This window comes from Lissotriton vulgaris, chromosome 10 (assembly GCF_964263255.1).
Source record: "Lissotriton vulgaris chromosome 10, aLisVul1.2, whole genome shotgun sequence".
Classification (NCBI taxonomy): Eukaryota; Metazoa; Chordata; class Amphibia; order Caudata; family Salamandridae; genus Lissotriton; species Lissotriton vulgaris.
In genome coordinates, this window is record NC_141698.1 from 808,561,808 (window position 1) to 808,584,539 (window position 22,732).

The 22,732-nt window shown below is 42.4% G+C and overlaps 1 protein-coding gene across 1 annotated transcript in view; it reads right to left on the bottom strand.

Moving 5' to 3' along the window:
• Positions 1-22,732, bottom strand: part of KIF15 (kinesin family member 15) — a 927,627-nt gene that overhangs the window by 630,276 nt on the left and 274,619 nt on the right. The window contains exon 16 of the mRNA XM_086941724.1: positions 14,546-14,687. Coding sequence (XP_086797850.1) covers positions 14,546-14,687 — 142 coding nt within the window. The remainder of the gene's footprint in view (positions 1-14,545; positions 14,688-22,732) is intronic.

Below are 22,732 nucleotides of genomic sequence, written 5' to 3' on the forward strand. Positions count from 1 at the left end.
TCACCAGCCAAAGCATGGTTTAAACATTTTGAGGGGCTTTATTGTATTGCAGGAGATAGCCAAAAGGGAGAACCAATAGGGCAATTTGGGCATCGGTTAGAGGAGGAACTCTTCCCGTCTAAGGAAGTTGAAACGGCTATAAGTAAAATAGTTCCTGCAAAGGCTGCAGGTCCGGACGGACTACCAGGCGATCTATTTCTGGCTGACCGTGTACAATGGACACACTATATCTTAATATTATCTAACGCCATAGCTAAAGGTGCACCTGTCCCAGCAACTTGGAAGTCCGCTGAAATAGTTCCAATATACAAAAAAGGAGACAGGGATGATCCTGCTAACTATCGACCAATAAGCTTAATCGATGTCATGCAGAAGGTATTCAGTCGGATGCTACTGCAAAGGATCCAGACATGGGCTGAAGTGGACATTCTTTCCCAGTTTCAAGCGGGTTTTAGAGCAAAGACTGGGACAATGGATCAAGTATTCAGATTTTTTCTGATCTACTGGAAGATCGTGGTACTAGGCAAAGGAAGTCTTTACGTAGCATTTATTGATCTGAAGACTGCCTTTGACCTGTCCCTAGATCCAGGCTATGGGACCCGCTCGGTGAAATTTAGCACTCGGCTTATTGATTCGATTGCATTAGGGGACCTATGCCCAGGTCAGGTGGGGAGACCAGGGTGCACTCACCGAGCGCATCCCTGTCAAGCGAGGTGTAAGGCAGGGCTGCGTCTTGGCCCCCACCCTGTTCTCTCTATATGTGAACGGGGTGGTAGACTTTCTTTTAGAGAAGCCAGCGGACTCACTGACCCTGGGGAGGGTCGGGGGGGGGGGGGGGGTGAAGATACCAACCTTGTTGTTCGCGGACGACACGTTGTTGATATCTAAGACCCCGGCAGGGCTACAGCGCCTAGTCGATAGATTCCATCACTTCTGCGAAACCCGGGGCCTCATTATAAATGCCTATTTATGAGGAGAACAATGGTTCAAGGGTGGCATGAATAGGTCCAATATCACAAGGTTAAATATTATTTTGTCTAAAGAATAAATCAATTGGGGAGCAGGCTTCATAGGGCAGCATGTGCATTTTTAATTATAACAATTTGAAAATTGGTATTTACACAAGTACGTTCAGATGCTCACATGAGTGAAGAAGGTACGTAACATGACTGAGTGGAAGTGACAATATACGAAATATCACAAGGACAACAAAGAGAAATCCAAAACAATATGTACAAATGGGGGGATTTTCAATGGGGGGTTGACGATGTTTCGATCTTTAGTTAGTCAAGATCATCATCAGGGCAGAGTGAGCGTTTTGAAAAGATTATAGAGACACAGAAAGCAATCGGTGTCTTGATCTAGTGTGGACAAGGGTCTCTGCGTGGTCTGTTTAAAGGGAGATATCTTCGATTGTGCAGTAGATCTAATCATCTAGAATACGCATCCTTGCATTTGTATAATTTAGGACAGCATGCATGGAGGCTTGGTTTTGCTCTGTGAATTGAGGTGAAGCATGAAAAGTATGAATGAGGGACAGGAAACGCAATCCATATCCCTCGCGGATCCTGGATTGTGGCCTCAGGTCTGGATTTAATCTCTTCGCGTCTCGGCCTGAATAAGTCTCTTTGTCCTCGCGGCAGCTGCTGTTAGTGCTAAAGCTGCGGACCTTCATACTTGACTACTTAGGTGTAAGGTTCTCCGATAAAATGTCTTGGAGGCCGCACCTGGGTAAGTTGTTGATGGCCCATAAGCGTACGTCAGGTGCAGTGGCTAAAGAACATCGCCTTTCCCACATAAGACCTGTAGCCCCAGCCCTCCAGAAATACAATGCAAAGGTGGTTAGTGCTGCCCTATATGGCGCCAAAGTTTTGGGATACAACAAAGTGGATGAGCTCTCCATAGCAGAACATAAATTCTTAAGAGATCTAGTGTCAGCACCAAAATACATCCCCCTTGCCCCGCTATTTCTGGATATGGGTAGGCGGTCGATAAGTGACATAGCTAGGTTGCGCCCTTTACTATTCTGGGCCCGCATTAGGAGGACACCTGAGCTCTCAACATACGCAGAGGCACTCACTGAGGTCACTAGGCTTGATACCAGGGGAAAATGAGCTGGATATGCAACACCAAAAAGATGCTTTTAGCTATTTGGCTCAGTGGTTGCTGGGTCAGTCAGGAACCTCCAAGGTGAGAGGTACTTCTACGCCTCTACTGGGAATGGGTGGACCAACGTGACATTAGAAGAACTAATATGGGTAAAATGACAACAGAGTTTTTTCTACATAAGCAAAGTAGATACTTTGAACCCTACCTGGATTTAATTAAAGTGCCGAGAGATAGAATACTCTATATGCACTTCAGGTACGGCTCTCTCCAAGTAGGGGAGGTGACGGCAAAGTGGTCCACCAATAATGGAAAAGATTGCCCTAGTTGTCTGGCCCCTGTGGAAAGCATTGCACATATCCTGTTTGCCTGTCCGGCGTCCAAATTATTGCGGGATGAATGGTTGAGCCCGCTCTGCCGGCAGCTTGGAACACATGATCACCATGTTGTACTTCGCATTCTCAAAACGGACACCAGACCTTTTATATCTTGTTGTATGGCAAAGTATCTGGGTCAAGCGTGGCTGATACGAAAAAAAAGCACTAGTAAAGAAGGTGTAGTATTTCTACTCGATCAGCCAGCAGCCAATTTTGTAAACTATTAACATTTACTGCTGAAAATACTAGCATGCACAAGCATTTTATTTTTCTCTTTTTAACCATTGGCAATCCTCCCAGCACCTTGAAGCTTTCTTTGTATATTTTAAAGCTATGAACTATTTCCCCGTTTTAACTCGATTTTATGACTATAATTTGGATTTGTGTCACTGTAACTTTTTCACTTTTTAATCTATATGTACTTTCGTGGCCGTCTCATCTCTGTTGTATGTTGCTTTTAAGACCCTTGTGGCGAAATAAAGCTTGTGATGATTATGATATACTGCCAATAGAATCAGGCCGACCTTCCCACCAGTGTCCAGTATCCTCCTAAGTTCCTCTGCTGCCATAACCAAGGCTTTCTCAGTTCCATGTTCTTCCCTAAATCTATACTGTGATTAGTCCAGAAAGTTTCTAGAGGCTAAGAAATTTGTCCGTTGTTTATTCAGCAATTTTTCGAAAACTTTTGCTGGGAATGGGATTCTTGAAATTGGACGGTAAGTATTGGGTTCCTTAGGGTCGAAATTGTTTTGGTTTTTAAGAGAGGGAGCACTGCAGCTGTTTTCCAGGTATCTGGAAAATAGCCTGACTGGATTATCTTTGTGAATACAAGATTTTGTTGTTCACTTAACAGTTCTGGGAACATATGCATAACGTTAGGCGGGCATGGGTCCGTTGAGTCCCCAGACCTAATTGTCTTCACTACCTGGCTAATCTGTTCAGCTGAAGGGGGAGCAAAACAGAAGCCCGTTTTGGGGGGTTAAGATGTCCATGCCTCTTGTAGGGTGTAAATATAAGACGTCAGTGTTGTTTCTGGTCTTAAAAGAGTCATACACTGACATGACTTTATCTACAAAGAACTGTCCAAGTGTGCTACATAGTTATGTGCTACATTCTATCTGGTTTTTCACGCGGAGATTCGCTAATTTTTTAACCCTGGCTAAGAGCTCCTTGCTGGAATTCTTAGCCTCACTTATTTTTCTTGTAAAATAATCACTTTTTTCCCCTATAACTAGTTTTTTATAGACTACCAATGTTCAAGCATATTCATTTTTCCTCCTTTGCTCATAATTAGCTCTCCATTTTCTTTCTGCCCTTCTACACACTTGCTTTTGCTCTCTAAGTTTTTCGGTGAACAAAGCTTCTGAAGGGTTTTTCCTCTTAGGGATAACATTTTTAATAGGGGCTGCAATATGGACCGCTGATTTGATCCAAAAGGATACCTTATCAACTGCTGAATTGCTATCTGGCCCAATTTATGGAGTAGTCCCGAGTAATAGTCCAGAATATCGCTGCCAAAATATCGAGAGACAGAATATAGAGTCCCTCTCTACAAACAGGTAAGTACTAAAATATTGAGTACAAAATATGGATGTTTAAAATATAATATCGCATTTTTTAAATATATTTAAAATATAAAAGTAATTAAATAAAACAGTTAAAATAATGTAAAAAAGCTTAAAATGTAAAAATAATAAATGTCATGTAAAAAAAACTTTAACATATATATTTACTTATTATAAAATTATTAGTCTTAATTATAAAATATTTAACACATTATACAAAATGTATTTACATATACATATATATAAATAAACCTATAATATAAATATAACAAATATATATTAATTTAAATAATTAAAGTAATACTTTTTATGTTAATTAATAATTTGCACTATATTAAATATAACAAAATTAAAAACGTTGCATAGCTAAAGGAATAAAATTAGTATTCCCACTTCAACAAGTGCAAAAGTAGAGAATTTGTTGGAAAGCGAGTGGGTACAAATTACTATTCCCACTCAAGGGAGTGGAATAGTAGGGAAAAGTGTTGGACAGCGAGAGGGTAAAAATTGCTATTCCCACTCCAGTGAGTGCAACAGTAGGGAAAGTGTTGGATAGCGTAGGGGTAAAAATAACTATTCCCACTCCAGTGAGTGTAACAGTAAGGAAAGTGTTGGATAGCGTAGGGGTAAAAACTACTATTCGTACTCCAGTGAGTGCAACAGTAGGGAAAGCATTGGATAGCGGGTAGGTAAAAATTACTATTCCCACTCCAGCGTGTGGAACAGTAGGGAAAATGTTGGATAGCGGGAGGGTAAAAATTACTATTCCCACTCCAGTAAGTGCAACAGTAGGGAAAGTGTTGGATAACAGAAAGGAATAATTTAGTAGAAACCCAGTCCTACAATTTAATTAAAATTAATTAAAAAAATAATTAATTATTTAAATTTAATTTACCTCCCACTATAAACGTCACCTCCAACATAATACGTTAACATTTAATTAATTAGCTAATCACAATTAACAAAAAAATAAAAACAATGATATCTAAATTAATTAACACAATTAACAGTATAAAATAACTGATTAAATATTATATAAATAATAAAAATTTATTTTCAAATAATTTAATATACACCATACTCCCCTATAAACACTCAACACACTTAAAAAAGGAACAAAACATATTAATACATTAATTATTACTATGTAATTAATAATTAATAAACATTTCCACAATTTACATATTTATCAATTCATTAAAAACTTGTAATAACTTTTTAAATATGTAATGCATTAATTAACTTACCATTATTATTAACCATACAATTATTAATTAATACATATTTTTTTTAATTTGAAATTAAATTAGTTCCCACCCTATTGTTATAAACCCACAACCCTCTATGGAACAAATATACGCACAAATGTATTACCAATATTAATTATTAACCATAGATATATTAAGTTATAAAAAATGTTTTAATTAAATTACTTTCCACCCTATTCCCCTATAAACCTACAAACCGCTACAGAACTAATATACGCAAATATTTACCAATATTAATTATTAAACAATACATTATTAAAACATTTTCTTTTTTTAAATTTAAATTAAATTACTTTCCACCCTATTCCCCTATAAACCACAACCCGCTACAGAACTAATATACGCAAAAACTAATTAACATAAACTTCATTATCTTAAAAAAATTATAACCTACATTAAAAACATATTATATACTTTTAACACATCTACTAACATATAATGCAATACATTTTTCTCGATATAATGACACTATATAATAACATTCTGTATAATGACATTTGATATGTCTTACCTATATGTCGATATTATTTCCAACTATATTATGTCTATTCTATATTCTGTCCTCTTGATATTTTTGATTCAATAGTGTGTCCTCTCGATATTTTTGATTCTATATTTTGGGTGTTTTCCAATAGTTCCTGTAGTCTAGAGGAGTTGATCTTAGCCCAGTCCTGATAGGTGACAAGGCTGTGATCAATTGTGTGAACTGATTGTACCTGATCCACCTTAACAGTGAATACTATCGCTTTGTGGTCTGACCAAGGAACAGGCATGATTTCCGTAATTTCGATGTTTGGGTTGGAAGAGTAAATCCCATCAAGCATATGCCCAGGCACATGCGTGTCTTGCTTGACTATCTGGTCCAAAGATAAACCAGCCATTGCCTCAACCACTAAGGCAATGTTATTGTCTAATTTTTTTCTAGGTGGGAATTAAAATCCCCTAGTATAGTAAAATCTGATCCCTCCGAACTAGATTCTAGGAAAAGGCTTAATAGCTGTAGTAGAGGGGTCAATGCGCTTGGTGGTCTATAGATCAAAAGAGCTTTTAGTGTATAGTTATTAGTGAGTGAAATCTGAAAGGATAGCAATTCACAGTCATGGTAACTTCCCGCTCCGGAGCCCCTTGCTCTAAGGTCTTCTCTAAAAACAATTGCTACCCCCCCTCCCGCTTCCAAGTTCTGTCAACTCAAATGACACAGTAGCCTACGGGTAATGCGGCACGGCTGTATTTCGGGCGAGTGAATTACCTTGATAACTGTGTGACAATAGGCGCTCCTCCCCTCCCGTATAAAAGGCTCATGGGGCATAAGTAGGGTATCAATAATACCATGTTTATAGGCTGAAAGAAGCAACCCAATTCGGGTAGAGTATTGAGTGCATGCCTTAATTATATGCAAACTGTTCTGCGACTGGCAGATCACGATTTCATTAAGGATTTAGAGCGGCAAAGGGATCTGTTTAGGTCCTGAGGAGAAGTCAAGGGGATGACTTCGAAACATGTTGACAAAGGAGGTGTTTGCTCATTGTAGCGTAGAACCTCTGTTTCCCCATTTTTAATAATATCAGCTAGACAGACCCCCCAGGACATAGCAGCATGGATTAGCAAATTTTGCAGCACAAATATGGAAATTTAGCGGCATTTTTGAGGCACTTTATTTTACTCCGAATCATTCATTTTCAGCATTAAAACAATGGAAACAGTTTTAGCAGAGTATTCCACTTTGAAATAGGCCCTAATGTGACGTCATTTCTTTTGATGTCCCTTCCACTACCCCAAGCATTATAGTGAATGGACGCCCATGCTCTAGTTGGCCATGTTACCACCTCACCTTCCATGTCCAATGTGCCTGTATTTAAAATATGATTTAGAAAAGGGGGTGGTGATGAACAGAGTGTCTGAGTTAAACAGACCACTCTTACCCAGTCCAAAGATCAGGGCTTGATCCATCACCGTTATTTATCTCACTGCCCCATCCCAGCTCAGAACCTGGCTATATGCAAATCAGTCTGTCCCTGGCCCAGTGCATCATGGGAACAGGGCAGACTAAACTACCAAGCCAATTCTTCACCAGAAAGGAGACAAGCTTCCGGGGACCGGTTTCTGGCATTTCAGCCGTCGTCGGCCCGGTTGCTTGAATCCTGATGGTACAGTGAGCAAGGGACTCATGTCTGAGTATACCCTGCCACACCTGTAGTGGCCAAAAATTATTCAGAAAAGGGGGTGGTGATGAACAGAATGTCTGAATTTTTGTCCACCCTAAGCGTGGAAGGGTATTCTCAGATGTGAGACCCTTGCTCATTGCACCATCAGGATTCAAGCAAACCGGGCCGAAGACGGCTGTAATGCCAGAAACCGGTCCCCGGGAGCTTGTTTCCTTCCCAGTGTAAGAATTGGCTTTTGTAGTTTGGTTTGCCCTGTTCCCATCATGCACTGGGACAGGAACAGACTAATTTGCATACAGCCAGGTTCTGAAACTGGGATGGTGCAGTGAGCTAAAAAAACGGTGTTGGATCTAGCCCTGATCTCTTGACTGGGTGAGAGCTTTCTGCTTAATTCAGAGACTCTGTCCCTCACCACCCCTTGTTGTAAATATTTTTGTCCACCCTAAGCGTGGAAGGGTATTCTCAGATGTGAGACCCTTGCTCATTGCACCATCAGGATTCAAGCAAACCGGGCCGAAGACGGCTGTAATGCCAGAAACCGGTCCCCGGGAGCTTGTTTCCTTCCCAGTGTAAGAATTGGCTTTTGTAGTTTGGTTTGCCCTGTTCCCATCATGCACTGGGACAGGAACAGACTAATTTGCATACAGCCAGGTTCTGAAACTGGGATGGTGCAGTGAGCTAAAAAACGGTGTTGGATCTAGCCCTGATCTCTTGACTGGGTGAGAGCTTTCTGCTTAATTCAGAGACTCTGTCCCTCACCACCCCTTGTTGTAAATATTTTTGTCCACCCTAAGCGTGGAAGGGTATTCTCAGATGTGAGACCCTTGCTCATTGCACCATCAGGATTCAAGCAAACCGGGCCGAAGACGGCTGTAATGCCAGAAACCGGTCCCCGGGAGCTTGTTTCCTTCCCAGTGTAAGAATTGGCTTTTGTAGTTTGGTTTGCCCTGTTCCCATCATGCACTGGGACAGGAACAGACTAATTTGCACACAGCCAGGTTCTGAAACTGGGATGGTGCAGTGAGCTAAAAAACGGTGTTGGATCTAGCCCTGATCTCTTGACTGGGTGAGAGCTTTCTGCTTAATTCAGAGACTCTGTCCCTCACCACCCCTTGTGGTAAATATTTTTGTCCACCCTAAGCGTGGAAGGGTATTCTCAGATGTGAGACCCTTGCTCATTGCACCATCAGGATTCAAGCAAACCGGGCCGAAGACGGCTGTAATGCCAGAAACCGGTCCCCGGGAGCTTGTTTCCTTCCCAGTGTAAGAATTGGCTTTTGTAGTTTGGTTTGCCCTGTTCCCATCATGCACTGGGACAGGAACAGACTAATTTGCATACAGCCAGGTTCTGAAACTGGGATGGTGCAGTGAGCTAAAAAACGGTGTTGGATCTAGCCCTGATCTCTTGACTGGGTGAGAGCTTTCTGCTTAATTCAGAGACTCTGTCCCTCACCACCCCTTGTAAATATTTTTGTCCACCCTAAGCGTGGAAGGGTATTCTCAGATGTGAGACCCTTGCTCATTGCACCATCAGGATTCAAGCAAACCGGGCCGAAGACGGCTGTAATGCCAGAAACCGGTCCCCGGGAGCTTGTTTCCTTCCCAGTGTAAGAATTGGCTTTTGTAGTTTGGTTTGCCCTGTTCCCATCATGCACTGGGACAGGAACAGACTAATTTGCACACAGCCAGGTTCTGAAACTGGGATGGTGCAGTGAGCTAAAAAACGGTGTTGGATCTAGCCCTGATCTCTTGACTGGGTGAGAGCTTTCTGCTTAATTCAGAGACTCTGTCCCTCACCACCCCTTGTGGTAAATATTTTTGTCCACCCTAAGCGTGGAAGGGTATTCTCAGATGTGAGACCCTTGCTCATTGCACCATCAGGATTCAAGCAAACCGGGCCGAAGACGGCTGTAATGCCAGAAACCGGTCCCCGGGAGCTTGTTTCCTTCCCAGTGTAAGAATTGGCTTTTGTAGTTTGGTTTGCCCTGTTCCCATCATGCACTGGGACAGGAACAGACTAATTTGCATACAGCCAGGTTCTGAAACTGGGATGGTGCAGTGAGCTAAAAAACGGTGTTGGATCTAGCCCTGATCTCTTGACTGGGTGAGAGCTTTCTGCTTAATTCAGAGACTCTGTCCCTCACCACCCCTTGTTGTAAATATTTTTGTCCACCCTAAGCGTGGAAGGGTATTCTCAGATGTGAGACCCTTGCTCATTGCACCATCAGGATTCAAGCAAACCGGGCCGAAGACGGCTGTAATGCCAGAAACCGGTCCCCGGGAGCTTGTTTCCTTCCCAGTGTAAGAATTGGCTTTTGTAGTTTGGTTTGCCCTGTTCCCATCATGCACTGGGACAGGAACAGACTAATTTGCATATAGCCAGGTTCTGAGCTGGGATGGTGCAGTGAGCTAAAAAACGGTGTTGGATCTAGCCCTGATCTCTTGACTGGGTGAGAGTATTCTGCTTAATTCAGAAACTCTGTCCATCACTACCCCTTGTTGTAAATATTTTTGTCCACCCTAAGCGTGGAAGGGTATTCTCAGATGTGAGACCCTTGCTCATTGCACCATCAGGATTCAAGTAAACCGGGCCGAAGACGGCTGTAATGCCAGAAACCGGTCCCCGGGAGCTTGTTTCCTTCCCAGTGTAAGAATTGGCTTTTGTAGTTTGGTTTGCCCTGTTCCCATCATGCACTGGGACAGGAACAGACTAATTTGCATACAGCCAGGTTCTGAAACTGGGATGGTGCAGTGAGCTAAAAAACGGTGTTGGATCTAGCCCTGATCTCTTGACTGGGTGAGAGCTTTCTGCTTAATTCAGAGACTCTGTCCCTCACCACCCCTTGTTGTAAATGTATTTAAAATATATCTTGATGCTTTGAGACAACCCATACTTTTATATATTAAAGCAACTTCTGAATTAGAAAGGTTTATTCTGTCCTACACGGAGAGACGGGCAGCTAAGCTTAGGTTCGCCTTACTGGATGTGACCGAAATGGGATTACTGAAATGACAGTAAAACCCTGTATCTTGTTTTTAATTACACAACAAAAAGCCACCCTTTTGACGCGGGTTGGCGGATTTCCCACCCCCCATGCTGGCAGACTTACTCCCCCTGACAAGGCAGCTGTTGAAATCTCACCTTATGAAGGACTAACCAGCAGAGCACAGGAGGGTTGTCCACCAAAGCTGCAGCATCTGCCATGGGAAGAAATACTTTTTGTGGGTTTCGGCCTTAATGTTTTATCACCAAAGTGGCTCCTCCCATAGGGGGTGCAGATACTGTGTTGAGTAACATCCAACGCTGAGGAGATTCCACCAGTAACATACCATAAGTATTTAAAAAGCAAACGTTCACCCAAGGGCATCTTGACGCTGAATAACAGATGTTTATTGTTACCCAACTCGGTGGTACCGGATTTGAACCTGTGACTGTGAGGACCCGGCTTAACCATGGCCACTGGAAAGGTCACGCGAAGTGGAAATACAAGGTATGCACCACATATCTGCCTGGATTTGGCACAGTTTTGGGGCGCCATGACTGCCTTTCCATAATGGCTCACCACTTACTCCCTGCCTCATCCTCCCCAAACTGACCCACACATAGCTGCCAAGGTTTTAGATTGCGATGAGTGACATTTTCATAATTTCAGTGAAATTAGGAGTGACATTTCAATGACTACAAGTGACACTTTCTTAGTTGCAAAATCAAGCAATTAAAATGAAGGAACATAAATACCATCAATTACACCCATTTGAGCAACAAGAAATGTTCAACTTCTGAAAAGCACCGTAAATAGAAGGGCACTAACCACTCTGTCAATGCCGCCCACCCCACTGTGATGCATTATAGCAGGTATATCCATGCCCCCCTTTTGCGCCCACAGGAGGGTCTGTACAGTGAACTGTCCATCCCAGCAGGTGCTGGACTTTTGGGGTTGTCTGTATGGCAATACAAGGAGGCGGCTTTGAATCAAGCTAATATCAAAGATTGTCTAGCATGTGACCAGGGCTTAGAAACCCATGGTTATCATAAGTGAAAAAAACCTTTGATGAGGTAGGGCTGTCAAATTTGCACTGAGCACTGTTCTAGCGGAGGATAGGAAAAAAGACAGTGAACGCGTTGTTGCTAAATCATGCTCCCTCACAAAGGTTAACAACAGAATGCAAAAAACCCTCAATCTCAGTTTATTTATATTTGACCACTCAAATGCTCTGGGACAATATTTATTTAGTGGTCGAGGTCGCTGGGAAAGACCCCAATTATTCCGCTTTAGGGTTGATGCTGTAATCTGTTTACTTTTTTATGCAATGGGTTATCAAAGAATCTTTAGTGTGTGTCCTTGTCCCTAGGATGGAAGATCCTCCCAATCAGTGCTGCACTTCTTTTCCTATTGTAAATTTAACAGAAAATACACCAAACAATTTTTAACTCTGCTTATTAAGTCACGTAATTTTCGTCAGTGTAGACCTATTTGACTGTATTTTGCAATGCTGCTGTGAACCTGATCTCTGGCACACATTGCCTGATATAATTAAGGCACTATCCGAGCCACTCCATTCTGGGCTCACCACTGAGCAGTAAAAGTCCCCATTGAAGGGCTAATCATTGTTAGGAGGTGAGTGCCAAGAACTCGTTTAATTACTGTTAAGCCTTCCAGGCAGCATAACACAGGAATTAATAAAGTCTCCTTTGAACTATATTTAGCAATAACCTTTAACTACAATAAACCTACAACAATAAATAATGACAAGCCATAATCTGCAAATGAGGCCACTTCATTTTCGCGGGCACTTATGTAAAAATCGCCGTATTTTTACAAAAGTGTTGATTTCGCGTGCACTTTTGCAAAAGGGTCTGGCTAGAAGGAATATTAAAGTTTATTTTTCCACATTGCCAGGTATTTTTTAAACAAACCTCACTATTGCACATCTGACCCTTCCACTCTATCTTTGTGCGTTTTCACATAGTATTCACTTATCAGTACTCCCGCGTCTTCGTAGGTCGTAGCACACCCCCTTCCCGCAGCGGGGTGTGTAGAACCAGATGACGGAGCATGCCACAAAGGGTCCTTTTGGTGGGTGAAGGTTATTTTAACAAAGCTGTGTGCTTCCCCCTAACACTAGGAGAGACACACTAAGTAGGGTCTGGTTAGATACCTTCTTTCTATTCCTGTACAGGGTGGATTCACTTTGTTTACTTTAAAGACATGCTTGAGGAGGACGAATACACCAATTGTTTTACCTCTTCACTCCCTTTTGTGTTTCTTTTGATACCTTGCTATCACACCTTCATTTCACATAGAAACAGAAAGCAAAAAACAAGACTGTAATGAAGGCAATGGAGCTTTCAATCCAGTCAGCTTTAATTTTTCACATTAGCGTTATTTAATGTGCTAGTTCTGTATTTCATGTGTTACCACATTAAACCCAATCCCACTGGCTTTGTAAATGCTTGATTTGTTTTTAAAGGTATGACTTAATCAAACCGTTCTTTGACTGGGGCAGGTGATACTGAGCAAGAGTCAAATAGTGGATCAGAGACTTTACCGGTAATCCTGTAAGAGATTTTCTTTAGTTTTGAAGACCCATTTTCACCATTTCTAGGTTTCTATTCTCTGTAAGGCATACCCCATGCAGAAATTAACTGACTTGACTTATGTTTTTAATTAAGATACCACAGAAAAGTAAAAATCAACTCTCAATATAGATATTGAAGGAACCACCATCTGTTGTGGCTTCCTCAGGTGACATGAGATTTATGCGCATGTGCTTCATTAGAAGATCCCATGAGCATTGACCTGAAGCAACAGAGTACCACCGAGAGAGCTCAGATTGCTTAGACTGACACTCAAAAAACAGTCCTAACAGACAGCCCTAACTCCCTGGAATCCTAAAATGATCTAAGGTACAGCATAAAGATCATGGAGCTGCTCAATCTCATTTAAGTTGGCACACCTGCAAATTTCAAACCTTAAGAATCTTGTTTACATATGAAGAACTCACTAGATTCTCATGCGTTCTAAAAAATAAGTGAAACAATGCACCTTTCATTTATCAACTCTAGTTTCCTTTAAGAACACAGCAGAGCCATACACCTAGGCAATTGAAAAACAAAGTGCTTCTTCTACGCGTGGAGGAAAAAGTTTCTCACTGTTCAGAGCACTGGTGGCACACTCATACAGAAAATTAAGTTGGGGCAGAAAGTGTGCACCATGACCATAGCGCATTAAGACAAATGCGAACAGAACAACTGATGGAAGAATGTTGAACAATTTCAAACATTAACCCCATTACAGAGATCTGGGCCTAAATCCATCGTTCTTTTGCTCCCCATGCCATTCCAGTTTAAACACAGCCATGTGAAAATCAGTCTTGACCTTGCTCCCAATGTAAACAGTCCAGCCAAACGGCCAGGCAAGGTCCTCATTGGACCAGAAACAAGCATCCTAGGACCGGTTTTGGGGTTTCACCCCTCATCAGCCAGGCTAACTTGACTTCAATGGCATGGAGGGATTAAACCCAGATCTTGTGACTAGGAGTGAATGTTTGCATTGTTCAGCATTCCTTCCATTAATTGTACCTTTTGCTGTAGTCGCCCTAAGTGGGAAGGTTATGCCCTGAGGTGGGCCCGGTGTTCACGGCACCAGTAGATTCAAGCTAGCCTGGCTGATGAGGGGTGAGGCCCCGAAACCGGTCCCAGGATGCTTGTTTCTGGTCCAGGGAGGAACTGGCTTGGCAGTTCGGGCTGGATTATTCCCATGAGGAACAGGGTCAAGACTGATTTTCATATGGCTGGGTCTGAACTGGGGTGGCATGGTGAGCAAAAGAACAATGGATTAAACCCAGATCCTTGTGACTGGGGGTGAATGTTTAGCATTGTTCAGCATTCCGTCCATCAATTGTTCCTTTTGCTCACAGCGCATTAAGAAGCATAAGGAATTGAGAAATTAAAAAGATCAATATGAAGATTCTTTTATTTGTGTGAAAACAATAACAGTTGGGATAGAAGGGAAAAATAAAAGCAAAGCAAATACGTGGTAAACACTTGATTGGACCCTCACCTTAATTGTTTCCACATGCATTTTATTCAGCTGAGACACCTCCTGGCGCTTATGGGCTTTCGTTGCCTCCAGAATATTTTCAAGGTGCTGATTTGACTTTAACAATGACTGAATCTCCGACTCTAGATCTGCATGTTTTTTTCTGTTCAAACATGAGAATACATTTTAATTTAATGAGAGGAGTTTAAAAAAAGTTAATTCCATTATCATTGAATGGGAATAAACAAACAAATTAACTTCCCTTAGCTTTCTATCACAAAATAGAACATAACAGAATCAAAAATAAGCAGGCAAACACAGAAATTTCACATTAAGCAATTAAACATATTAAATGCTTCCTGCATATCTCCATCAAGAGCTTGCACAACCAGAAGAGAGTACAATTTTAAAAGGATTATGACAAAATTACTTACCATTTTTTATCAATGAGCATACTTTTTCAATTTGAATTCATATGGGGGAGAGATCCATGCTGCGTGAAATACGGTTAAAGCATTGCGAGCAACCCCTCTTTCCCCATATGGAAATTCAAGGATCTGCTCTTAAGACTTCATGGTTGGGGGCAAAGTGAGTAGAAACTCCACAAAGTCTACAACTACACTGTGACAAAAACCTAGAATTGTTTCTGTAAAATGTTCCTTCTTAACACCTTGCATGCTGATGACGGAGCGGTTCCGTCATCAGCTACGGGTGAGCTGTGCTGATGACGGAACCGTTCCGTCACGACTCCGCCCGCGCAAGGCGGAGTCAGCAAGGGCGGGGAATTCCCGCCGCACGCAAGGGGTTAATGAACATTTACAGTTCAGGTGGAGCCAGTTCAGGTAAGAGCTTTATGTCAAACACCCCCAGCCAGCGTCTCTGCTCAGCCCAACTGACCTCTCTGGAATATTGTAATATAACATTTCAAGGTTCCTGGGCTTTAAACAAGGAGCAGTAGCTAGGTGGCATCATGTCACAGGACATCACACTTCTCCTTCCATAATAATACATAATACACAATACACAAGTAACAACAAAAGATTACATAAGTAAATAAAAGTGACCTATACCTTATACACAATAATGAAATACCAATTATAGTTCACTTCACAAGAGTACATAGATTTGAAAACTATAAACTTAAGACAAACATAATAAAAACACATAATACATGAGCAATAGTCAAAAACATCCAGACCCAAGATACGCATTGACAAAAATCTGATATAAGCAGGAGCTTTGCAAAATCTACAACTCCTCCTATCCCAACCAATGAACTTTTGCAATGCTTAATGAAATCCCTTTCCTGACACCTATCTGTTATTCGAAAAGTCAGTGTCTTCTTCAGCTCCTGTGTTCTCTAGAGGATCTTTCACTACCCGATTCCGATTCCATACTCTCCCATAATCAGTCTTGATGAAGTTCTTAAAAAGATAAACCACTTTTTATAGCTTTGTAGATTTGAACCATTGAGCGCATCCATGTAGATCTCTAATTTTCACAATGTCTTCAATTCGTGTCATGCTGTCTTTTGCTCTCTTAGTTCTGTCAAAATATTCCTTTCTTTTCTTCTGCACACAGAGTTCTTTCTCGCGTCACTCTCCCAAATCATTGAAATGTATTATTTTACCTCACTTCATCCAGTGGAGGAATGGGGAGACCTACGGTAAGCTGCGACTTATTCTTGTAAAGCTTTTCTCCAATCTATATTAACCTTAGCGAATTGAATGTTCTCCTTCAATGTTTTATTTAACCTCTCCATTATAGCACCATTAGTTTCTGGATGATATACTGAATATTTTCATGTTTAATGCCACCATTTATTTTAAGTAGTCTTCAAATTCTGCCAAACAAAACTGCAGACAGTTGTCCGACAAGAAAGAATTGGGAAAGCTCGCTCTTTCAAAGAATTCATTAAAAAAATGTATGATACAAGAAGGAGATATGTCCAACACATATCTAACCTCGACCCACGGAGAGCCAAAAAGAACAATTAAATGAGGTGTGCTATGCTCTCACTTCAGTGAACTACGATCTCAATGGCCACTTCATCCCATGCATGACAAGGAGGTTTCCTGCACACCAACGGTACATGTCTTGTGACCAAAATCTCAATACTGCTGTTACGTTGAACACAATTTCTCACAGATCTCTCAACTTCAATGTCAATTCCCAGCCACCAATAGCTGGACCTTAGTCTTTCCTGTGTTTGAACGATGACAAGATGACCCTCATTAGCTAATAATATCAGCCTGTTCCTGAAGTGCTCTGGTGAAGTAAGCCTAGTACCACACAAAGGAATGTCCTCTTCCACCTGGTCCACTTAATCATGGACCAGGGTCTGGACAGTGAATTGACTTTCCCAAACTTTATTACCTCAGTGACTTCACATAAAACACCATCTATTCTTAACTTAGCTTTCCATTCACTATCTGTCACAGCACCAGCAGTTACTGCATATACACTCACTGTTTAGTCAAACATAGCATTCATAATCTCTTCAGCTTGCTCATTATTGATGTTTACTAGACGTGAGGGACGGTCAGCTGTGAAGAGAGATCAGTGGTGAAGATAAACTCTTGAAGGGAAATTATCCATCTATGTATTCTGGATGATAGTGAATCAAATCCCTTTTTCTTGAAAACCTCTTTCAAAGGTTTATGGTCAGAGCGAACCAGAAAAAAAGCTACACATAATTTTGAAATGTTATCAAGGCCCAATTTATGGCTAATGCCTCCATCACAATTACGGAGTAATTTTTCTCAGATCCCTTCAAACCAAGTGGACCACACGCAATCAGTTCCTCAAGCCTGTTTCTTTATTGAAGCAGAACTGCAGCAAGATCCTTCAAGCTTCCATCCGTAACAATATTGGTGTCATCACCCAGAACATATACCTGCAAATTGGGGGCATTCTGCAAATTACTTTTTAAACTTTTGAATTCTGTTTTGTAGTCAGTATTCCATTCAAACTCCTCTTTCTTATCAAGCAGGGCTCTCAAATTGACAGTCTAATGAGTTTAACGTTTTCCAAATTTGTTGTAGTATTTTGTCTTTCCTAGGAATTATACCACTTTCTCCTTGTTACTAGGTTCTTCAAGATTTATGATGGTGTACACTAACTCCCTCTTCGGCCTAATATCACAGTCTGAAATATGTTGATCTAGATAATTTACTCACTGTACACTAATTTTGCATTTGCTCTCTTTTAAAGTCAGACCACCTATAATTAGTCTGTCCAAAATTGTACGTACTCTATCATCATTTTTCACTCTAACCTTTCCAGAAATTAACAAAACATCTTGATAGCACCCAATGCCCTGTAATCCTTTCAGCACATCTTACATCACCCTCTGTAATACTTATGCTGCAAATACTAACCCAAAGGGTAACTTTTTTAATGTATACGCTTCCATTGGCATTATGAAAGCTGTCAGCACCCGAGAAGAATCATCAAGTTCTACCTGGAGGTAGGCTAAAGTTCAATCAAGTGTAGTCAAATAGTTTGCTCCTGTCAGTGTGATGGTTAACTCATTAATGTTAGGAAAATGAAATTTATCAACAATCACCTTCTGGAAGGAGCCAAGACGTCGGCCAAGATGGCCGCATAGGCGCCCGGCTCCGCCGCTCGCCCTCTCCCTCCCTAACATCCTGGCATAGATCATTTTTCACTCTAACCTTTCCAGAAATTAACAAAACATCTTGATAGCACCCAATGCCCTGTAATCCTTTCAGCACATCTTACATCACCCTCTGTAATACTTATGCTGCAAATACTAACCCAAAGGGTAACTTTTTTAATGTATACGCTTCCATTGGCATTATGAAAGCTGTCAGCACCCGAGAAGAATCATCAAGTTCTACCTGGAGGTAGGCTAAAGTTCAATCAAGTGTAGTCAAATAGTTTGCTCCTGTCAGTGTGATGGTTAACTCATTAATGTTAGGAAAATGAAATTTATCAACAATCACCTTCTGGGAGGAGCCAAGACGTCGGCCAAGATGGCCGCATAGGCGCCCGGCTCCGCCGCTCGCCCTCTCCCTCCCTAACATCCTGGCATAGATCCTGTACCACACCCCCCTCTCCTTGCAGCTGAGACGTCGCGGTGCTCTACCGCGCAACTCCGAGCCCGCGATTGCCTCGGATGGCTGAGTAACGTCGACGCAAGGATTGAGGCCTGAGCCGGTTGTCCTCCGGGGCCTCAAGTGGTGACGCTGCCAGTGGTGAGAGGAACAGCAGCGGCAGTGGCTGATTAATATAGACCGGTGAACCCCAACGGGAGTTGCGGTTCGCTCGATTTTGTCGGCGGTCACAGGCAAATATTAGGCCGATGGCCTGAACATCCCACCGTTCTTTGGCCGACTCTCTCTGCAGTGGCCGCCCCGGGAACTATCGTCAGTTTTCACGCCCGTATTGGATCTCATTGATGGACTGCCCGGGGGGACCTGGTTTTCGGCGGGACCGCCGGCCGGCGGCAACCAGTGCCGTTTTACTGACCCCTTCTCTCTGCATGGCCGGAGTGATATCTGGGGCGCTAAACCACGGAGTGCTCTGAAGGGCTCCATCATAATCGCAACATCTGCTGCTAATAGGTAAAGCGACCCAGAACGCACGGCACGATGTGTACCCTCCAGTCCGGGGGGGCCCCCAGGGGCGAGGAGCGTTATCTCCACTGAAAACGGAGAGAGGGAATACACCCTGAGAGATGTCCTCCTGGCTATTGAGGACTGCCGCACCTCCCTGAGCCGTGGACTGCCGGCTATTCCCGGCCCCCTGATGGTTGCTGCTTCAGATATGATGCCGGTGGGCGCGGATGGGACTGTGACGGGGTGTTTGGCCGGCTATACTCAATCTGTAACCATCGAAGACTCTCAGAGGTACAAAGGGCTGGACCCTGAGGACAGTGCGTACATCGGCCATCTCTGCACGACGGTCACATCCTTTGTCTCCCCGACTCAATTGCTGCCTGCCGACCGGCGAAGCCAGACACTTCCACTATTGGATAGCGACTACTGGAGAAGAGGTGTCGTCACTGTGGGGCTGTCCGCACAGAATACTCGAGTGGCTCTTGAGAGGCAGTTATGGCCACCAGATTCGCCTGCCGGTGTAACTGAGGTGTTGAGGACTGTGTTTATTTGTGCTCCAACTGGCCAAGGATGAGTGGGGCATGATTACTCTACTAAGTTGGTGATTCCGGTGGTGACGCGGGACTCGTTTTGGTATTGCAATTGTGGGGGGATGTGATGAACAAGTAAAGATGGCTGCTTTCTTCTTGGGGAGCTTATACTCTCTTCTGAGGCGTAGTGGAGTGGAGAGGGAGTGAGACTAGGGGGCGGGCGCGAGGGCTCCTCCTCCATTTTCCCGTAGTCGGGGGTTTTCTTTGTTGGGGCGACAGGCATGCCTATGGGGGGGGGTGGGCCGTAGCCTTCTGCTGGTATGCAGGGTGGGGGGGGGGGGGGGGGGTCGGGGGATGGGGCTTTGTTTTCTTTCTCTTTATTTCTATGGCCTTTCTTCTCTCTTGCTGTTCGTTTTTTCTTCTTTCCTTCTTTTTTATGTACCCTGACCAGATGAGGGCTTAAGTCTAGTTCGTTCTGGGAAGAATTTTGCAATGTGCGCTTAAAGTTTTTACAGTGATTGTTGATCTCATGGTTGGAATGCCGGGTTAACGCACAGTTAATGTAGGCTTGCATATCTTACTATTCGTGTTTTTTGAATCAACTTCCGAATCGTCTCACGCTGATTGCCTACATCCTGTTACATGGCTCGCTCCAATTAAGGCTTTGCTAGATTGTATGTTCTTAAGATCCTCATTCCCTTATTATAAAATGGAATCCTCACACATCCTGTTAATTAGTGGACACGCCTTGATGGGAATCCGGACTTTACGATTTGCTATAACCTGGGACTGGTATCTGTTGTACTGTGCTCATTTTACCTCGCATGATCTTGTTTATCTTCAGCGCCGGCCCTAAGGGTTGTAAGCTTATGTCTGTAGCTTTGGAGCAATATCTATGTGGTTTTCTAAATAAAATTAAAAAAAAAAAAAACAATCGCCTTCTGATCAAGTGCTCTTAAGTCGACACTCCGACAAACATCCGCATTGGATTTCCTAGCTACCACTATAGAAGCCAACCACTCAGGAGCACCTATTGCCTCAACCGCTGCATCCGACAACTTTTCTAATTCAACCCTTACGCACTCCTGAACTCTGAAAGGAATGCACCTGACCTTGGATGCAATTGAAATGACACTCTTCTTTGGCCGAATATGGTGTTGGTATCCCTTTAGACAACCCAACTTCCCTCTGAACAATTGTTGGAAATGTTTTACAAAACTAGTGACTTCCTGTTGAACATCCTGTACCACCACTTGGGGATCAGAGTTGGGATCAAGCTTAACACCTAAAGCTTTGTGGTGAGGCCATCCAATCAGATTATCGCCTTTGATAGACACGCAAACCTTTCCTGCACAAATCCTCACCCAGCTCTAAATCTGCCTAAAAAAGACCTCACATTTCTATTGGAGTCCCACCGTAACCCCATGGTTGCACATCAAGTTCACAAAGGAGTTTCATCTCCGAATTTACTGCAAAACTCATCATTTGAAATAATTGTTAAATGTGAGCATGAATCTAAACACCACACCCACCGAGTGGACTCGGACCATGGAAGAAGGATGTTCATGCTTGAAATTATTACATGTGCCAACATAACAAGATGCTGACCCAACCTGAAGTATGATCTTTTGTGTGATTTCTTGCACATTTTTCACTCGGTCTTCTCTCGTTTTGGTACTGCAACATTTGCATAATGAGCTCTCTTCCCACACTCATTACAGACATGTTTCGCAGGACAGTCACTCGCTTTGGCTCGGTGCACATGCCTGCCACACCTGAAACATTTTCCCCTAAATCTTTGCTCATCTTTCATGCCCACTTTGATTTCTTAACTACTCAAACTGACTCTTCAACCTTCTCATTTACAACCCCTTGCTTAGTGGAGTTACTCAATTCCCTACACAACTCACCATGTGTTCCACTCTTTTGGCAACATTTATCACTTCAAGGGGAGGTTCATCTTTGAGCCATAACTCCTCGCTGATCTCATCACTGCTACACCTCAAAACAAACTAGTCTCGCATTCTTTCATTCGTGACCCCAACAAATGTACATGTGGTAGCTACCTTAAACTAGTTATGTTATTTTCAACACGTTCTTCTTGTCCTTGTTCCCTTAGTCCAAAATTGTATAGTTCCATTATTGTTCTAACTTTTGGAAGGTAATGCCAATCTAACGTCGACATTTTCAGCATTCAAGTTTGTTCCACAGACTCTTGCATAGTTAATAAAAATGTTTTTCCACTTATTCCACCCAATTGGTGTATTACCGGGAGCGGTAAAAAGAAAACCACAAATGTGGAGAGGTAATGTTTTGCATTTTTTTCACCTACTATGACATAAACATGTACTACGAGTTGAAGTGTGCACTCTAATTATTGACAACTAAAAATAAATGTTCTAGATGCACACCACGATTATCAAAACAAATATGACTGTACGGAAATATAAGTTGTGCTCATCCCGTGGTGTAGGAAAAATTCCAGTAACACTGGCTGTTGTAAGTGTGACTATCACTGCTATATAGGCATGTATCAATAGGTCCTCCATATACTTTCAGTATGAGAAGCCTCCCTGTTGCCAGGAAGTCACATGAAGGAAGTGGCTGACCCATCAGGATTTAGAGCATGGGACCGGCTAGGCATATTAAACCTAGAATATTTGGGAAAGGAAGGCAATATGGTCCTTTATGAAATTCAACCAAGACTATCTCTCAGGCAATTCTTTAGATACCTACAATTGTCTCAAGCAGCAGGCAAATGCATTAATTTGGAATAGAGTTTCCAGATAGCAGTCTGTCGTCTAGTAAGGAACTAACAAAAGAGCTAAGGAAGAAGACTGGCTGTAATATATAAGAAATTTGCAAACTGCCCTGCACACTCAATAACTTAAAGGCCATGTGGGCTGCTTGGATGAGTTTGATTGGCAAGAGGCTTTAGCATAGTCTAGGAACATTGTCATTAGGGCAGGTTTTAGATTCATCCAAATGAAAACTGCACTGGCTACTACTCCAGAACTCAGCTTCAGTCCTTTGGATACATCACCTCCTCAATCTGCGTGTATACTTTTTAACACAATATGGCAAAGCTCAAAGAT